The sequence below is a fragment of the Arabidopsis lyrata genome (assembly GCF_000004255.2).
Source record: "Arabidopsis lyrata subsp. lyrata unplaced genomic scaffold ARALYscaffold_3, whole genome shotgun sequence".
NCBI classification, from domain to species: Eukaryota; Viridiplantae; Streptophyta; class Magnoliopsida; order Brassicales; family Brassicaceae; genus Arabidopsis; species Arabidopsis lyrata.
In genome coordinates this window covers 7,878,395-7,897,799 of record NW_003302553.1, presented here as the reverse complement: position 1 = coordinate 7,897,799, position 19,405 = coordinate 7,878,395, and the positions used below count along the sequence as shown (strand labels likewise).

Below are 19,405 nucleotides of genomic sequence, written 5' to 3'. Positions count from 1 at the left end.
ACAACAAAGATAGAATTATCAGTCATTATATATATATATAATTTCTTGATATTTCTAACCATGCATGTTATATAAATATGTATAGCATATTTAGTAAACTGGCAAATCTCTATTGGAGCATTCATATAAAATATTTATTAACCTGTAGTGTGAATGTGTGATTCTAGAAAGCCAGAAGCCTAGAAACAAGGACGAGAAAAGTATGGAGCTGAATTGAATTAATTGTGAAAAAATTCCAATGGTAGGATTGACAATCTAATTACATATATGACGACCCAACTCCAACATATCTATCTGTGTATCAAAAATCTCCCAATAACTCTGCCTACTACAAAATTTGAAAAATAACAATTTAATTTCATGTCTGTATAAATATAATACACACATTCCATTAGGTTGGTGAGATTTTTTAACCACTCTTCCAGAGTAATTATTTTAACCTTATAGGCGCTGTTCTATTCAACCAGAAAATCCAATGTGAACAAGTTTGATCTTCTAGGATTGGTTAAAACTTTAAAACACAATCTTAAAGAAAACATAGGATAGACTAAAAAAATTCCTCCGTGCTAACCATCCCATATTTTTGGTTTTTTTTTTTCTCTATCAGTATTAGAGAAAAAGCTTTTTAAGGTAGACAATTATATTTACCGAGAGGACCAAATAGAGTATGTAATTTTCGTTGATTTCTGTATGTAATTTTCGTTGATTTCTGTGATAGTTTGAGTGAAAGACAAATACATGATTTGGGTCATTTTATTTATCAACGTATCAAGAAATAACTGGGTCCACCAAATCAATATTTTGGTTCACACCCGATAGTCGAGGAAACATTTGCACGAAACATTTTAACGTAAAATATGAGCTATACAATTCGAGTTATGTATAAGAGTCGCAACGCAATCTGATGTACGAAAACCCAATTTGAGCGGATAATTTATATAAACATATTTTCTTTTTGAACATTGCATGTGTCTATTTGTATGGATGTATATGGTAGTGAGATAAGATCAAAAGACAAGTGTCAATAGAGTAAGATGGATGCAATATGTGTCAATAGAGCAAGAGAGGGATATGATGCAATAATAAAACTGGAAGCATTTACTCTATAATCGCAGATATATAACAGTTATGATTTTGGACGACTAGTCTAGATTTAGATTTGAATTTTTATATAATAATTATAAAAAGAAGAAGCTGAAATGATCATTGAGAAGCCATGCATGCATGTTCACATTACATTGGACATTAGGGCTTCATGGTGGGTAGAATTTGGTGAAGTTGGTTGGACAAATCCTCACATAAATCCATATTATGTTTCTATAATTATATTTATGCAGATATTAAGACGGACGTTATTTTTATAAACATAGTAATGTAATCTAAAAGGAACATTAATATATACGCCGACATATATTTTATTACACACTACAGTTGATATATTAAGGTCATATAAATACACATATGTTTTATAATAATAAAAAGGGTACGTACGTATGGGTAGAGAAATACCTTGAATCGTCAAAATGTTAGCTGTAATTATCAACAGTTGAAAAAGACTACCCGTGGCCGCTTCTACCTCAAGATCGGTATTTGGTACACAAATCATTATTTATTTTAATATATAGTTTAGTTATATAAGTGAATATATAAACCCCATCTATGTCACATTAATTATTGAAAAGCTTCTAAGCAGTCAATATTCTCCTTCGTCCTCTTCAAGAGAGAGAGAGAGAGGAGAAACCCTTCTTTTTCTTTTGTTGTCTTTCATTTAGATTTGTAAAAAGATAACAAGAAATGGAAGAAAATCTTCCTCCGGGATTCAGATTTCATCCTACTGACGAGGAGCTCATAACTCATTATCTATGTAGGAAAGTCTCCGATATTGGATTCACCGGTAAAGCTGTCGTCGACGTTGATCTCAACAAGTGTGAACCTTGGGATTTGCCAGGTAATTATACTTTACTAAGTCTTTATAACATATGTTTCTTGTATACAATTCCCCCGTGTTTATATCATGCATCTCCAAATAACTTGCGTTGATTTGTTTACCAATAATAGTTTTGGCCTTTGGGGATAAGAATATATGTGGGTATGCTTCTTGTTCTATAGTTTTTTTGTCTATGGATTTTCATATAATAATTTTAGAAAACATATAATATAATATAATTTTTTTTAAAATCAATCAATCATGTATCCAGCAAATTGGATGGATTAGTCATATCATATACCATCACTAAAAGACATAACATAACAATATATGGATGAATACGTGCATCGTATACCACCACTTTATATAACTAATATAAATGAAACAAAAGTTTGTTTCAGTAACCATACATTTCATTTCTCTAGGAGACTAAAAATTACGTTATATATAGGTGTATCTAGCCTACCAAACATGTGGAGAGTAGATATAATTTTCTAGCTAGTTATTTAATATTGTACTTGAAGCATTATATTACAATTATCCAAAAAATTGTTCGTGTGTTCGTATATATACGTAGGACATACCATAGTGATGTGATTACTGAAAGTAACATATGCTAATCGAAATAATGTGTACATATGCAGCCAAGGCTTCAATGGGAGAGAAAGAGTGGTATTTCTTCAGCCAAAGGGATCGGAAATATCCAACCGGTTTAAGGACAAACCGGGCAACAGAAGCTGGTTACTGGAAAACCACCGGGAAAGATAAAGAAATATACAGAAGTGGAGTGTTGGTTGGGATGAAGAAAACCCTAGTTTTCTACAAAGGAAGAGCTCCCAAAGGTGAGAAAAGCAATTGGGTTATGCATGAGTACAGGCTTGAGAGCAAACAACCTTTCAACCCCACAAATAAGGTACATTACATATACATTATTAATTTGTCAACTATTTTGAAGTTTGATATATATATGCACATTTTCAAACAAAATTACATAAAGAAACCAATATTGATTAGCTCTCAAATTTCTAAAAACAAGACACATGATTCATTCTGGACTTACAAATATGAATGAAACTACAATTTTGTTAAAATATTAGGGACCATGGGTTCTTACACGCTTGGCACATGCAAAATACCTGACTTGTATACCCTAATTTGTACCAGTATAACCTACTTAAGAAATCAATTATATATAAAACCTACTCAAGAATATTCATATATATAGCTGGTTTTAATCTTAATGTTTCCTAGAGTGGAAATTGCATAAACAAAAAAATACATATACATACACTCATTTCAATCTAATCTACCATATATTATATGATTTTCAGGAGGAATGGGTAGTGTGTAGGGTTTTCGAAAAGAGCACGGCAGCAAAGAAAGCACAAGAACAACAACCTCAATCTTCTCAACCATCTTTTGGATCTCCATGCGATGCAAACTCATCAATGGCAAATGAGTTTGAAGATATTGATGAGCTTCCCAATCTGAATTCAAACTCATCAACCATCGATTACAATAATCATATCCATCAATATTCGCAACGCAATGTTTACTCAGAAGACAACACTACAAGTACGGCTGGTCTCAACATGAACATGAACATGGCTAGTACTAATCTTCCGTCTTGGACAACAAGTCTACTTGGTCAGCCTTTATCTCCAATCAACTCTTTGTTGCTCAAGGCTTTCCAAATTAGGAACTCTTATAGTTTCCCAAAAGAGATGATCCCCAGTTTCAATCATTCTTCTCTTCAACAAGGAGTCTCCAATATGATCCAAAATGGTTCAAGTTCGTCTCAAGTGCAACCCCAACCGCAAGAGGAAGCGTTTAATATGGACTCCATATGGTGAAGGGATTCAAATTAATTCATGTATATTAGATTTGAATTACCCAACTTGTTCTTATGTAATCTCCATCAATTTTATCAATTGTACCATTTACACAAACATACATAGATCATTTATGGGATCAAGTAAATTAATTAGTGCATCTTATATGTGAATGTAGGGAAAAGTCTTCCCATGCATACGTCCTTTTATGTTTATATATGATAGCTAAACATAGATGTCGAAGAAACGTCTTATATATAGCCTCTCTATTTTTCTATTTTATGTATATTTAACGTTGATGATTAGAAATCCATTTTTTTCCATCTTTTCTTGATTTCAAGTTTAATTAATTTGATTTTAAATTTATTTGTGAGACTTTAAATTTTCAGCTACGTTCCACTAATAAATTACAATTTGGGAAGACTTTAAATATACTTAAAAATAAATTATTACTTAGCAAAATAAATGATAAATCTAAAAATAATAAAGAAACTATCCTCACAAAGTTAAATTTTCACATATACATATTTTTGCTAGAATATAAAAATATATAAATGGGCCGTTACTAAGAAGAGCAGATGTAGAGCAAAGGAGCCCAAAATATGCAAATGAATATATATCATCACTTCATCAGCTCTCATTGATTTGGACATTTTTTGGTTTCCATTTGGTTTAACAGAGAGGACTAATGCATGGGTTGGTGAAGCACTAAAGTTCTTGAGTAGTCGATTTGAAACTTTGCAATCACAGTTTAGGGCTATGAATATGTCGCATGACAACTTCACACTGATGTCTTTCATGTCTCTACATCACACAAGGACTTCATATTTTGGATTTTAGCCAATCTTTAAAGGATCATGAAATCACTATACCAACCGACCAAAGTAATATGCATTGGTTAACTAATGCTCACCAGAATGTAGTAGTTGTTCAGATCACAATTGCTGCCAGAACTTAAGCAAAGGTAGTAGAACTAATATACATTTTGTTGAATGTTATTAATATTTTTAAAATAATGATACATTGGCAAAACTTACAATGTATTTAAACTATAGATGCTTATTCTTTTCTCCCCTGACATACACAGACAGGTTCTGCTTTCTGAGCTCGTAGATTTTGTGATCTCTGCGCCAGGAGACTTAAACATTACCCACATTGATGATGAATCATCACTTGCTTTTCTATTCCCACCATTGCACAGACAAAATCAGAACCATTTCTCTGCATCATTGTCAGCTTTAACCTCCTGAGATAGAACAATCTCTGTGTTCAAAACTTTATCAGCTTAGCGCGATGAAATGTCAGCTTCGTCGATATTAGATATTGTAGATTCGCCATCAGTTTCATCCCAATCACTCTCATTATCTTCCACATCATCTTTCTCCTCCTCCTCATCATCATCCTCATCGTTCTCCCATTCTGATTCACTGTATGATGGGGTTTTCGAAGTCTGCAAAACCACCAGTTAGTGAATTACAGCAGAACACACAAGCTTTACGAAAGCAAATGGAGCTTGATAGTGTCAAAAGATTGATTTTATTGGATTATTAGCATCCCCAGTTGAGGAAAAGACCACTTACGAGTTCGCTTTGCATTTGCTCTATTGTTCTCTCCAGTTCAGAAATATGCTGACTAAGTGCCTGCAATTATTGTCAAAAAAAAAAATTCAATAAGCACCCTTTGATCAACTTGTGAATATAAATGCGATTCGTGTAGAATACTTCAGGAACTTCGAACCTCGTGGCGTTGCATTGCAATGGAACGTTTCAATGCTTTTGCTTTTGTCAGAAGATTTCTTGGTCTCAAGCTAATGGGTCTCCTGTAATTCTTCCCACGGTAATAAATAAGCGCAAATCCTTTAGGAACCTTTTCTATTGCCACAAGAACTCCACCACTCTCATATTCTAGTAGCCGGGCTGTGTCCTCAACAAATGCTAGGTTCTTCTGTTTTGATATAAGCTTCACCAATTCTCTGTGCTTCCAATGCAGATGCATGTTCTCAATGACTCCATCAAAAACACCACGGATACCTGTTAGGTTCACGTCAAGAAACAGTTAAATTCATATAACAAGAAGACATCTGTAACGTTCTATCACAACCTTTCGATCACTGCAGGCAGCCATACAGGAAATAGCCACAATACTTAAGAGACCAGGACGCACCTAAGGGTAAGTATGCCTTCATTTTCAATCCCACTTTCCGGAACATAGCTCTTTCTTCCTCGGAGATGACCTCTTGATCATAATCAGGGCCATTTGGAATCATAGAGGCTTCTATTTTGGATAACAGTTTCTCTGCTCTTTGAAACTTTGATTGGGCCTGTTACAAACCAAGGGAGAAGTTATATACACTCATAACGACTTGCTATGACAGTTGCCACTAGACATCTCACAGTAAGCTTCTTTTTCTTATTTTGGACAAACCGTATCTCATAGTAAACTTCAAGTTGCAAATTAACAAACAACAAAACCAAAGGTTTACTTACAAGGTTTAGTTTGTGCTGGATTCGTTTAACAACTCTAGCGTTCGCGACCCTTGAAGCTTCTTCAATCATCTTTTCACGATGGTCCGGAGTTATTTCCTTCCCCCATCGGGCTTGAGCCTCATAAAACTCGGCCAGAGTGCCAGCTTCTGCTGGTACTTTGTCACCAACGGGCTGAACAGCCTCAATCTCGCGATTTCTTACCCTCTCTTCGACATCTTGAATCTCTTTTGTTAATTCTTGTCTTTCTGCCAAAGTAGCTGCCACACTTGAAGGAAGGAAGTCCTTCCCACGATATATTACAATGTAATACTTATTTCTGAGCAGCAAGACACCCCCTGTCAATGCCTATAGCAACAAGACAGGTAAATGAAAGAACTTAGCCTTCCTATGTGAAAGTTTTCTGTTATATAAGCGATGGCCATTCAGATCCTCAAGAGCTTGCCGGAGATAATAAAGGTCACACTATGGTACAAATGCAAGGGTCTTATATGTCCTTTAGTGTCCTTACTTCATTTAGTTTGGATATTAACACCAGTTGTAAGGTTTCTCTAACTTCTAGAAATCCCAATATAAATCATTAGACTTAAATATATGTACATTTTCCTAAACATTACCCATAATATTGGGCTCAGGGATTGACAGAAACTTTTCTGCTATGCACTATCAATTTGTGGATTGTCTTTGTAATTACTTTTCCCTACCCTAACCATTGAACTTTAGATAAAAAAAGATAAGAGAGACCTTCACTTCATCCGCCATTAGTTTGTTATTTGTATTCTGGATACCTCGCTTCACAGCGATCTTTGCAATTAGACTTTTCTCCCAGATCTGGAGTATAGCAGCTGCCAATCCTTGGTGATTTCTGTTCCTGCCTGTAAAGTGAAGATTCAAGCCTAAACATTGGCACACAAAACAGAAGAACCATCTGAAAAAAATCATCTAGGATCAGAAAGCATCTTACCAAGAGCAAAATGGCATGGGAGAGTTTTACCAATCTTCCTGAGATTTGTCATTTCGGCATTGGTCAAATTTGATCTCATCCCAGTAGGAAGAAGCCTGAAAGGTGTTTTATAACCAGGAATTGTAGGAGGTAGTAAGTCAGCGTCCACAGGTAGCACCCCAGTACCCCACCACTCTTGAAAACGTGGACCTAAGCTGTCTAATAGACTGTTAAATTCAGCTTCTTCTTCTGTCATATTCTCTTTACGAATAGGGTTCTTGATGATGGGATCTTTGATTTCCGAAGGAGGACTTTGGTTATCTTTGGCATTTGTTGCTTCATCACCAGCAGAAGATACATCTGGGACAAAAAGAGTCTCTTTAGGTCCAGCCATTTGATTAGAGATCACAGGAGGTCCTTTGTAGTCAAGTCCACGATAAACCACCATTACACTTCCGGCCCTCCATATCACCATCCCTCCAGTTCGACGCTGCCCATTAGAGTAAATCCAATCAGTTTTCTATTAAACCTAAAGTTAAGACATGCATCTCCTGCACTTTCTTGTTACTCAAAGAATTCTAACAGCCATGCTCAGCTCCATCCACTCTAGTTATTCCATACCTCAAATTCACCTTATTCACAACTTATTACTGTTCCCAAGAGAGATTCAATGTCTTTCACAGAGTTTATACTGTTCTAATAAAAGCTTTATAACCATTCTAGTACAGAGCTAAAATGAGCTTAGGTACTTCAGAGTCTCCATTATTATCCTATAAAGATCATGTAGCTTCCGCAAATCTTATCCCCAATAGATAAGAAAACCGTTCTCTCTAGGGATAATCTCGTATCATATTTTGCACCTCAAATTCAGCTAACCTTCTTAAAACCTCTGCTACTGTTCTAATCAATGAAGTATTCAAGAGAAGTAACTAACCTCAACAATCTCATGGGCCGTCTTCATGTCACGAGCAAGCACTTCATGGAACTTTAGCCTCACAAGTTCTTCTTTCCTCCAAGTATCATAAATCTTCTCCATCACTGCCTGCGTTAGCCCAGCTTTTGGTATATTGATCCTTACCCTCAGATACATTCCATCCCTCCTCAACCGCCGTAACTCAGAATCCTCAACGGTAAGCTCCGCCAGAGATGGAGCTCTAGCTCTCCCCTTCTTCATCACCGCCACTCCTCCTTCTCCTTCTACTCTCTCCGCCGCCTGTTCTTCCTCATTCTTCTCCCATGGCAATAACACCTCATCCTCTTCCTCACTCTCTTCTCCCTCAGCAAGCATCATATCAGGTCTCACCCACTCCCTCTTCAACAAATCCCCCAATCTCTCTTCTCCAGTCACCGGCTTCACATCTCCGCCGTTAATTCCACCTCCCTCTTCATCTTCCACATCCTCCTCATCATCCGAACCTAATCCTAAATTCCGTAGCCGAAGAACAATCCTCTCAATCGCGTTTTGTCCTTTATCCCGCTCCAAATACCGAAGTTTCGCTTCCGCTTCCTCCTCCGCCGACCGAATTTTATCTCCGCCGTTGTTTTCACCACCTCTCTTCCCAGCATGATCACCGCCAACTCCGGCGGATGAAGGAGGCCACTTATCAATCCAAGGAGGAGTAGGTTTATGATTCCGTTGATCCACTCGACGATTGTTATTGCTCCTGTTGTTGCTACGTTCGCTAGTACGGAGCGAAAAGAATGGCCGAATAATTTGATGACGCGAGGGTTTCGCAGCTAACGAATAGAATAACAATGCGTGAAGCGAAGGAGACGAACAGTAGCGAGAGCTAGAGGTCAAAGGAAGAGAGCTTCTCAGTGGCATTTCCGTAAAATTAAGTGGAACCAAAGCCATTGACACTAACTGGGAAAATAAAGCTTCAGCGAAGTGTCTTCTTCGCCATCGGCTTGGATACTGAGAAAAAAAAATCAGGCGGATAAGCTGGATTTCTTGACCATATGGATAAGATTTTTTTTTTGGTTTTAAATATTGGGCCTTTTAAAATTGGGCTGTTAAGTTAAAAATAAAATTACACAGGTGAAAAGTTATATAAGCGACGGAGTCGGGTCTGAGTAAAACCGGTTTCGCTGTCGTTGGGTCACCGGCCGTACTAGAGATTCACCGTGAATTCGAAAATTAAGTGAGAGAAGCTCCGATTTGATTCCAGTTTCTGCCGCCAATTTTTGTTTTTTTTTGTGTTCCCCGGTGAGACGAAGGAGATACCATGGGTCGACCTCCCAGTAATGGCGGTCCGGCGTTTCGATTTATCCTGCCCGAGGTTTATCTCGATTCTTTGTAATGTGTTGCTTTGAGGGATTTTGAGCTTCTCGAGCTGAAAAATCTGATTTTTTGGCTCGGTTTTGTTTCTTAGGTTTGGGTCTTCTTTTTGGGTTCATGATAGGGTTTAGATCCTGAAGACCAATTCAATTTTTATAATTAGTTAGTAGAAACTGGCTTGTTGTTTGAGCAATTTGCTTTAATCTTTACGCAAGACTTGAAGGCAATTCGATTTATGTTCTGAAATCTTCAATTGTTATGAAGGTAACGGAGATGGAAGCAATTTTGCTACAGCATAATACAGCAATGCCAGGTCGACATATTCTTGAAGCTCTTGCTGATAAGTTTAGGTATTTTACTTGTTGTTGCTCAATTCCTTTGTTTGAAAGCGCTTTTGTGTCTTTATCATCTAAAATGTGGTTGCTTTTGTTATCTGTCTCAGTGAATCACCTGAGCGGAAGGGGAAAATTGTTGTGCAATTCAAGCAAGTACTGGGTTTTCCCTTCTCGATTCTTAAGTTTTTTTAGACAGAGTTTCTTGGAATTGCTCTTTAAATTAATGGGAATGTTGTTTTAATGCATCACAGATCTGGAACTGGTTTCAAAATAGGCGATATGCTTTAAGAGCAAGGGGAAATAAAGCTCCTGGGAAGCTAAATGTATCTTCCATGCCGCGTATGGATTTACCAAATCAGATGAGGAATGTGGTTCAACCATTAGCCGTTCCTAAAACCACTCATATGACTGGAAATTTACCCGGCATGACGCCTGCCCCTTCCGGTATTTTAGGTGCCTTATTTATTCTACTCGCTGTAAAATAGGTTGAGAAGCTTATTTGAATGAATAGGTTTCACTGGATTTTGTCAGTTTTATTTTCTTATTCATAAGCTTAGATCAGTATGGCGTAGATTGCATAGATGCCACTTTCGTAACTGTTTACTGTTTTTTTCTCATAGTTCCTGGTGTCATGAGGAGTGGTTCAGACAACTCTTACTTAGAATTTGAAGCCAAATCTGCCAGGGATGGTGCTTGGTGATTCCCTTGCATTGAATCTTCAGTATTTTTGGCTGACCTATGATACTTGTCAACAATATCATTACATTCCACTGTTTTTCTCTGATATGTAACTCTCTTGCTTACTTACAGGTATGATGTGCAAGCTTTCCTAGCTCATAGAAACTTGGAGATTGGTGATCCGGTAAATCCAAACCACTTTCTTGTTGACTTTTTTGTTCCCCTTCTTCGTTTTTGCTATTAACAAATCTTTCTGTTGGGTATTTCAGGAAGTGCAGGTTCGATTTGCGGGTTTCGAAGTTGAAGAAGATGAATGGATAAATGTGAAAAAGCACGTAAGACAACGGTCTCTCCCATGTGAAGCATCAGAATGTGTTGCAGTTCTTGCCGGAGATCTCGTACTTTGTTTCCAGGTCTAGAACTTCGTTCACTAAGCATTTAGTGATAGGTGTCATGTAAGTTTATCCCTGACTGGATTTTTGTTATAACATCTTCAGGAAGGAAAAGATCAAGCTCTTTACTTTGATGCCATTGTTCTTGACGCACAAAGAAGAAGACATGATGTCAGAGGTTGTCGTTGTAGGTTCTTGGTGCGTTACAGCCACGACCAGTCCGAGGTTGGACGATCATCTCTCTCCATACTCTTGCGTTTTATTTACCCGTCAGTTCCATTTGGTTTTATGGTTTAGACCCTAAAGCAAAACCCTCCTCACTCACCTATTCTGGATTTCTTTTCCGTTATCCCAGCAGGAAATTGTTCCCTTGAGGAAGATTTGTCGGCGGCCCGAGACAGATTACAGGCTACAACAACTTCACAATGCTGTAAACGATTTGGCTAACTCGAATCAGCATCAGATACCCGCTCTAGATGCGGCTGCGAAAACCCCTCTTTCACAATCTGGAGCTACAGTTCCCATTGTTGCATCCAAGCCAAAAGATCCGAGCCTGAGCGCCACTCCAGCCACTTTGGTTCAGCCTAGCTCCAATGCAGCCACTGTCCCCGCTGGTTCTGCCTAGGCCATGTAATTTCTATCCCCTTTTGTAGCCACCATTTTCACAGTTACTAATAGAGCCTTAGAGGTTAACGGATCATATGCATTTGTAATCTCACACAGTGACTTAGTCATCTAAAGCTGTATCATGCCATGTTACTTGATCCTTCATGTATGATGGAATAATTATGGTTTAGTCCGGTTTATTCATCATCTGTTGATGGTCACCGGTTTACTCTTTTGAACAAACATGCTCGAATCATGTTGATTTATTCTCAAGGCTAAAGTTTACAAGTTAAGTATCTTAAATGTGTACCTCGAGTCATTTAGCTTTGCAACTTTAGTGGGGATGAGAAATTATTAATGTGAAAAATATCTTACTGTGATGAACAGATTACATAACAGGAGAAAAAAAACATTTTGTTTCTGTAGTTTTCAGTAAATGATTGATCAGACTACTAGACTAGACACAACAACAGTTTTACAAACAATTACAACTGTTTTTATTGTTACTGAATTGTTGTTATAAAATGAAACTTACAGATTGATATTTCTAACTTTGTAACAAGGGCTCAACTTTCTCTCTGAACATTTTATCCAATGCCCTACATATCTATCTATATACATCATAGATGATTGTTTGATCGGAAAACAAGTGGCTACATTGGTGCGGGTAATCTTCGGCTATAGGAGGATCCTGTCCCCGAACCCGACCCTGACCGAGATGGGGAATGAGATGGGGCTTGAACTGGGGACGAGTTAAGAATCTCCTTACCAAGGTCTTTGATCTTGTTGATAAGCAGCATTTGCTCTGTCTGAAGCTGGACCAAATACTCTTCTTGTTCGACCTCCAAACTCTCCAGCTCTTCTAAAGCTTCAGAAAGACCTTCAAGATCTCCATCGTCAATCAAATTCTGAAACTTTATCATCACCTGCTTCATCTGGTTGGACAGCAACCGAGCTTTGTTAAACGGGGAACCAGACCCCGCGCTGGCGCGTCTCTGAATCTCTGTGACTTTCCTCGTGACTCTGACATGGACCTCGCCGCATGTCACTCCTTGGAGAGGTATCCACTTATCAGCAGTCTCATTTGGCTTTAACCCTTGGTACTCCACGACGCAGTTACCGATGCTTGAAGTAGGAAGCAGAGTGTTATGGTCTTTCACATGTAGCTCCAAGGAGCTCCCATCATCTGGAAACTCCATTGTCTGGTTCCATTTTGGTTGCAATGTCTTATAAATCACCTGAAAACAACAAGCACCCAAGAAAAACATATGTAAGTTTTGTTATTTTATTTCTTTATGAAGTCTTTTTGGTCCAAAACAGTTTCTATAATACCTTTGTCCTCTGTTTCTTCTCTCCATATTGAACCCTAACATAAGGATCACTGGTTCCTCTAAGATCCGCGGCCACAAGATCCCGTGCTTCAACGAGAACCAATTCAATCATGCCTTTACTTGAATCCGCCTGCGATTAAGCCGGAAAAAAAAAAACTAAACATCAATGAGGAAAAACAAAGAAACAGAGTGATGTTTGTTTTCCTCAAAACACTTACTTTGCTGTACTCGGGATCCATAGCCTCGATCAAAAGCTCTATTTCTCCAGAATTAACCTCTTCAAGCGGAACCCATATATGCATTTCGCTGTTATTGATTCCTTGAAGACTCAATGTAGCTGTACCGATGTTGTCCGTGCCAAGCATCTCTTCCCTATAGCATTTCACCTTTAAATATTCTTCCCCGGTTAACTCTTCGAACTCAAATTTCTGGTTCCAGGCACTCTCCGCTGCGTTCACTATCTTCGTCTTTTGTATAATCTACAAACCATTCAAGAACATGCCAACTTCTTAAGATTTTTAGATCTTGCAATGGCCATTTTGAAGCAAAATCATGAAGAGATTACTTACTTTTCCGTACTGTAACTTGACAGAGGCATCACATTTTCCGGACTTATCTTTAGATACAAGGTTCTTTCCAGCCAAAACCGTCACAATAATTTTCCGGCCGGTTTTCGAGAGGAGGGTAGACGAGCTGTCGAGGGAGTGTAATGAACTCGAATTAACGCTATTCAAGCTATGTGAGCCATCAGAGAAATGCCATTCTTTTAGAAGTAGCCTGACCGTCAACTAAAAACCAAAAGAACAAAGAAAGTGGTCAAAATCATAAAAGAGTAAGAAATTTGGAGAGCAATAATACATTAGAAGAAACTGTATTATCTACCTCGCCGGAGCTAACTCCTTCAAACGGAACAACCATCTCGATTTCTTGACCACAGAACTCAGCGTGTTTCGCAATCACACTGTTATCAGATCCAACGGCCCAAAACATCGTTGAATCATCACCAACGTATTTCAGCTGTACAGAAAAAGATGAAGAACATGTAACGGCCAGTAACAGCAACTACTTAACTGCTTTATTATTCCTTAATTTACCTTAACTTCGCAGCTAGCGAGACTGTCGTATCTGACACTCCCAGGATTATTTTCATAGAGGTTAAACTTGAGTGTCCCTGTATTGTCGTGTAAGATCATGTTAAATGTCGATTGATAAGCTGGATTCGGTCCTGACTTCATCTCGGTTCGTCGAGAAAGTTGTTCGAGTTCGACCTCGACAAATGTCTGAACAGGTTTGCTGCTGCTATTTCCGCTGCTACCGTCTCCAATTTCAGAACTTCTTGACGGGCTTCCCCGAAGAATCCTGCGGTTAAGATTGTTACCAGAGACAACGATTACGTAGATGATTCCCCCGATGGCTGTTTTGTGAAGATCGGTTGCGGGTAACGAGAAACATCCCCGGCGTGGCTCTACCATCTTCTTGTTCAAAGTTTCCGTTAGAATCTTTACCTGAAAAGGGAGAGAATTACGGTTTTGCCCTTTGTAACTAGTAATTTTGGTGGTAAAGTTTGGGAGAAATGAAAATGGAAACGAACCAGCCAAGAGGAGACACCGGGGAGCTCTGTCGCGGGGAGAGATTGGCCACCGCCACCACCGAAAGCAACTCCGATTCTAACTTCAGGATTCGATACAAAGGAATAAAGCAATGCTTTTCCTTCAAGAATTGGTCTGATCAGAATCTGCAAGAATATTTAGTAAATAAACCAAATCCTACGTAGAGAAATAATTTGCTTTCTACGAGTTTTATGAACTTTTAGGAAAACAAAAGTTTTGCTTACATCGCCCTTGATGCAGAGACTATTGACAACGATTCGTGCTGTTCGATTAAACGGTTTGGATAACTTGGCTTGCAACAAAATACTTAGATCCATTGTGTCCCAATTGAAATCCAATCGCATAATTTTCTAAAGAGAAGAAAAACAAAATGTCAAACATCAAAATCCAACCTTTTTTAAATATTTGAAGTTTCATGGTAACTAAACCTGTTCCCCTGATTTTGACCAACAAGTTCCATGGAGTCCCAGCAAAGGAGGGCACGAGCCAAGAGAAAACTCCAACAATTGTATATTTTCCTATCGAAAACATACGAATTAGCATCACTGTGTCCAATGTCTTTAAAAAGAGGTCTCATGGAAAAGGATAGAGATTGCTTACTATTAATCTTGATCTTCGTTGCCTCAATCGTTTCTACGATTTAGATAAAACGAGCAAAAGTTAATGTTTTATTGCTTTTAAAGACCCAAGGATCATAAAGGGGAAGCTCGAGTTTACGGGCATAAACACATGTTAGTAGAAAGAGCATAACTAAGAATGAATATGACTCACCTCCACCATAGAAGAAAATCTGAGAGAGAGTTTCTTGTTCATATAGTTTAACCAAATTTCAGACAGTAACTTGTTCAGCCATTGACAATGTTCCAATGGAGTTATCGTCTAGAGAAAAGGCAAGAACGTGGTATTCTTAAAACGTCGAGCAATACAACGAGAGTTAACGAAACCAAAACAAAACTAGGGTAACAGAAATTCTTACCGACGCATTGAAAACGGTTTGCCTCCACTTCTTGGTTAGATCTTCAGCAAGTATTGCCCTTTGGTAACTTCCATACTACAAAGAAAAACAAATGAACACAGCAAAACTTTAACTTTATGTTCAGATTTGTGCATAGGAACACACTTATTAAGGCTCTTGAAAAATTTACCAATGAAACCTTATTTTAGTAAAACACAAACACATGAGCGAAACTTTAATCTAATCTACCTAAGATTGTAACTCTTCTTTCCTGAAAAAGCAATTTACCATAACTATCTACAAACTGTTGTTGTGTATGCCAAGTTTGAAAATGTTAGGTATACACCAAAAAGCATAAAGCTTCCAACTTTATCTGAGGATTCTAAAGTATCAGATTAAACGGATCCAGACAAAATTATCAAAGGGACAAACTTAAACAAGAGAGGACTTATTAATTTATAAGCTTTGAATATCAGAAATCAATATACAAACGAACTAACCTGAAGAGAAGCCCAAACGGCGACAACGAGAGGAACCCAATTGGAGAAAGCAAAGACCCATCTCTCAATTGCCCAGAAAGCTAAGACCAAAGGAACCAGCACCAATAACGAATGTCTCTCAGCAACTAGATGATTGATAAATTCTCTCACAGCTTCCGTGTTTATCAGACCTTTCCTCTTTATTCTCCGACCCATCTCTTTAATTCGCCTTCAAGCTTCTTCACAAATCCATAAGTCAGTCAATGAAATTTCTCAAGAAGATTTATTTTTTCCGGGAAAATCTGAAGTGGCGAAAGTAAGAAACTTTCCTTGCGGTGCTTATTTCTCTGTTTTTAATTATCACACCATTTGATTTCTTCAACAAACTAGAGAGAGATCCACGGTGTTTTTAAGTGAACAAAATTTCTGGGAAAATCTGAAAGAAATCTGTGGGAGAAGTTTCGAATAAAAAGGATTTTTCTTCAGACAAGAATTACGATCTCCTAGTTACTTGTCGGAAACTCTCTCACAGCTTCTCTTGCATAGAGAGGTAACGGATCTTTAGACAGATTGAACAGTGTCTGTGCAAAGCTAAATCTCCCATTAAATAAAGACTTACTATACAAAAGGAATAATCCAATGATATTTACTCTGCCAAAGATTTTTTAGTTTATCAAAAGTGAAATAAAAAGAGGCATAATATTATGTTATTATGATATAAGATTTCACCAGAATATATTATTTACTGTATGGTTGATCTTTTGGTCAACGGTGTTTAATCACTTAAATTAACAAAAACACTCCACTAGTATTGTAATTAATACTACTACTACTACTTTACTTAGTCCAGCTTTTTGGTCTTACGTCATTTATCTGAAGAGATCGTGAGCGTTTATAAATTATTAGAGAAAACAAGAACTGTCCGATGTGCTTGGCCGCCTCTTATTGACAAGTAGTTTACTTCACTGGAGGTCAGACAGACTCAGACATCATTTTAACGTTGACTATTCTGATTGTTAACAGACGCGTGATGATTGGAGATCTGATAGGCACATTTTGTTTTTATTTTTGTTATTATAGTCTTCGTCAAGGGATACAATAATATTTTACTTTTCTTCTTGTATAATTCCATAGGATACAAATTTTCTAAATATATTTTTCTTATCTTATAGTACTACTTATCTTTTTTTTCTTTTTCTTTTTTTTTTTTTGCTGTCAAGGATGAGAACTAATTGAATGAATATCTCATTGCTTTCCAGATATATTTTAACATATATGTTACGGTAGAAAATGAATTAAGACGAGTAGAAAGAGAAGTTGTTTAAGTTGTAGACAGGTAAATGAAGTTCTAACGCTTGCAGTAGAACTCGAATATGAAGTTTTGATTCTCGAGTGTCCCTCATGGCTGCAAATCAACATTCCATATTTGTACTATCAAAAGTTATACGCTCGATTGTGTGGATGTTTAAGGCAATTCAGAACGAAATTCTACGGAGCGAGAATTTCAAAAATAGAAAAACATGATTATTTATGTCCTATTTAAATTTTAGGACGGGATCGAGATTGAACGGGATGGGATGAGAATTTCTAAAAAAATGACGTATAATATATTACAATTAAAATAAAACATTGCTTGCAATCGTATATTTAAATGTTTCTTTCAATTTGTCTAGCATAGCATGTGCCAAATAAAAGATTTTGGGACGGGTAAAGTTTATTTTGTGATGGAAATGTTGGGAAATTTGAGTATTTTCGAAAACATAATAGTGAAATATTGAGAAAATAAAGAAAATATAGATAACTTCCACTAATTATGTAAAAATTAAATACCTAAACGAAAATACATAAAATATGGGTATTCCATCCGAATCCTAGACCTACACGATATACAGTCACAAACGAGTACACTAACGCTTATGTGATTAAATGTGTGTGGTAGATATGTGACCATAAGAATTTTTTGTCTCAAAATTGATATGTCTTTTCTCTTTCTCTTTTTAATTATGTAATTGTCTTTACTGTAACCAAAAACAAATCCGATTAATTATTTTGTCTAAACCAAATTAAAACTAAACCGAATACCAAACTGATATGAGGTAGGATAATGAATGTTATACCAAATAAATACATCTACAAACATAACTCCGCACGAACGTGCGGGTCCGAATCTAGTAGAGTATTAATTTATAGAAGTTTTACTGTATTTATTATTATATAGTAGCAGATTTGAATTTGATGATGAAAAAACCTTGAAAAAATAAGGTCTCTATCGGATTAAACCATCTCAAATGTTCACAAACTTCTCATTGGATCATGATTTTACTAATACAACAACAAATGTGTCTGACTCAGTGAGTTCCAATAACAGTCTTAAAACATGGACATATCCGGAGGAGCTCCATACATTACATACTCTTCCACGAATACGGTATCAGCCATTTCCCACCTTCTTCCCCTGCATAGAAAGAAAATTTATAGTAAGTTTCATCCGCTTCCATTATTAATTGCTTGAGATGTTATTACCCTTGAAAGAAGAGAGCTATTTACCATGGAACTTGTCCCGTAAGCTTAGATACAGCCTCCGCTAGAAGAAATGCTTCAGAAATGTTATCTCCTTCAGAACAGTAACATAGCAGGCATGTAACGCCCAGGCCTAGGTGTACCAAAGCGCCTGCATGCATATAAGTTTCTTAGTAATCAATAAATCAATAATTTAGAAATTGAACACAGATTATTTCAATGGTAAAGTGGGAGAACACGAGGAAAATTCCGAACAATGAAGGTAATAACACCACCAACGGAGTTCCCCTTTGTTCTTACATGAACAAATGCAGCTATCATCTTTTCAGCAAACTCGAGATGAGGACACCTGACGATATTACTTTCTATCTGGCACGCAAGCAAGTGAAGCAAGGTTGTTGCCAATGCAAAATTATCAAAAAAAACGACAAACACTTGTCGTGGAAAAAGATTATAATAGTGTATATGGAAATTGCAGCTAGCAAGAATCTTCCAAAAAGAAAGATAAATTAACCACAGCATTCCATAGTCAAATTCTCATGGTCTACTAGATGCCCTGGAATACAACCTGGTGGACATATAAGCAAAGAATCTGGATATCCAACAGCAAGTGAAGATGCAACATATTAACGAGCTGTGCTATCTGTAGTAAAACTGAGTCGAATAAAAAGGGAAAATCTCATTTGTGAAGATAACCTATCATAAAAGAGACTACTTTGAGGTAAGAGAATATATGCACCAAAAATGTGAAGGATATGTAAAGAGTTTCGAGTAAATTGAAACTTGAGGTGCAATCAGAAAACTTACACACTTGAGTTCCTAAATATGCTCTAAAAATTTCTTGGCCAAAGCTCCAGGAGCTACTCTTTCAATGGTCTCTCTAGCTCCTGCCACGCATGAAGAAACAGAGAGACTTATTTGAAAATACTTTCAATTCAAATACTAATCCCAACCAAGATAAGCAATATACATATATATAAAGTTTTGAACAAAAGAATGCCCGTCATTACCTCGACTGATCTCACTCTATACTTGA

The 19,405-nt window shown here is 37.1% G+C and overlaps 4 protein-coding genes and 1 long non-coding RNA gene across 7 annotated transcripts; 2 read left to right on the top strand and 3 right to left on the bottom strand.

The window, feature by feature from the left end:
- Positions 1–961: 961 nt before the first annotated feature.
- Positions 962–3,958, top strand: LOC9319197 (protein CUP-SHAPED COTYLEDON 2). Its single transcript, XM_002885209.2, has 3 exons — positions 962–1,948; positions 2,572–2,840; positions 3,259–3,958. Exons 1-3 carry the CDS (start codon positions 1,795–1,797, stop codon positions 3,778–3,780), a joined length of 945 nt encoding a protein of 314 aa, XP_002885255.1. The 5' UTR covers positions 962–1,794; the 3' UTR covers positions 3,781–3,958.
- A 673-nt stretch (positions 3,959–4,631) lies between these two features.
- On the bottom strand, positions 4,632–9,125 carry LOC9321321 (CRM-domain containing factor CFM3, chloroplastic/mitochondrial). Its single transcript, XM_002883083.2, has 8 exons — positions 8,120–9,125; positions 7,207–7,675; positions 6,987–7,117; positions 6,246–6,590; positions 5,923–6,079; positions 5,497–5,789; positions 5,340–5,399; positions 4,632–5,209 (listed from the first exon to the last, which is right to left on the bottom strand). Exons 1-8 carry the CDS (start codon positions 9,038–9,040, stop codon positions 5,045–5,047), a joined length of 2,541 nt encoding a protein of 846 aa, XP_002883129.1. The 5' UTR covers positions 9,041–9,125; the 3' UTR covers positions 4,632–5,044.
- Positions 9,126–9,201: 76 nt separating this feature from the next.
- On the top strand, positions 9,202–11,770 carry LOC9319196 (protein SAWADEE HOMEODOMAIN HOMOLOG 2). 3 transcript variants are annotated; one of them, XM_002885208.2, is made up of 9 exons: positions 9,202–9,464; positions 9,728–9,813; positions 9,906–9,951; positions 10,050–10,251; positions 10,419–10,494; positions 10,609–10,660; positions 10,746–10,889; positions 10,974–11,093; positions 11,224–11,770. In XM_002885208.2, exons 1-9 carry the CDS (start codon positions 9,411–9,413, stop codon positions 11,491–11,493), a joined length of 1,050 nt encoding a protein of 349 aa, XP_002885254.1. In that variant the 5' UTR covers positions 9,202–9,410; the 3' UTR covers positions 11,494–11,770. The 3 variants fall into 3 exon arrangements, with proteins under 3 accessions (XP_002885254.1, XP_020888724.1, XP_020888723.1); XM_021033065.1 differs by having other exon boundaries at positions 9,227–9,464; positions 10,050–10,242; XM_021033064.1 differs by having other exon boundaries at positions 9,227–9,464; positions 11,227–11,770.
- Positions 11,771–11,867: 97 nt separating this feature from the next.
- LOC9319195 lies at positions 11,868–16,437 on the bottom strand. The gene is made up of 13 exons (XM_002883082.2): positions 15,871–16,437; positions 15,392–15,466; positions 15,187–15,294; positions 15,016–15,048; positions 14,844–14,933; positions 14,640–14,765; positions 14,397–14,540; positions 13,900–14,310; positions 13,688–13,822; positions 13,375–13,593; positions 13,024–13,284; positions 12,807–12,935; positions 11,868–12,712 (listed from the first exon to the last, which is right to left on the bottom strand). Exons 1-13 carry the CDS (start codon positions 16,063–16,065, stop codon positions 12,128–12,130), a joined length of 2,511 nt encoding a protein of 836 aa, XP_002883128.1. The 5' UTR covers positions 16,066–16,437; the 3' UTR covers positions 11,868–12,127.
- A 1,701-nt stretch (positions 16,438–18,138) lies between these two features.
- Positions 18,139–19,358, bottom strand: LOC9319194. Its single transcript, XR_002333310.1, has 4 exons — positions 19,177–19,358; positions 18,670–18,738; positions 18,397–18,520; positions 18,139–18,304 (listed from the first exon to the last, which is right to left on the bottom strand). It is a non-coding gene; the product is annotated as an uncharacterized LOC9319194 (long non-coding RNA).
- Between the last annotated feature and the right edge of the window lie 47 nt (positions 19,359–19,405).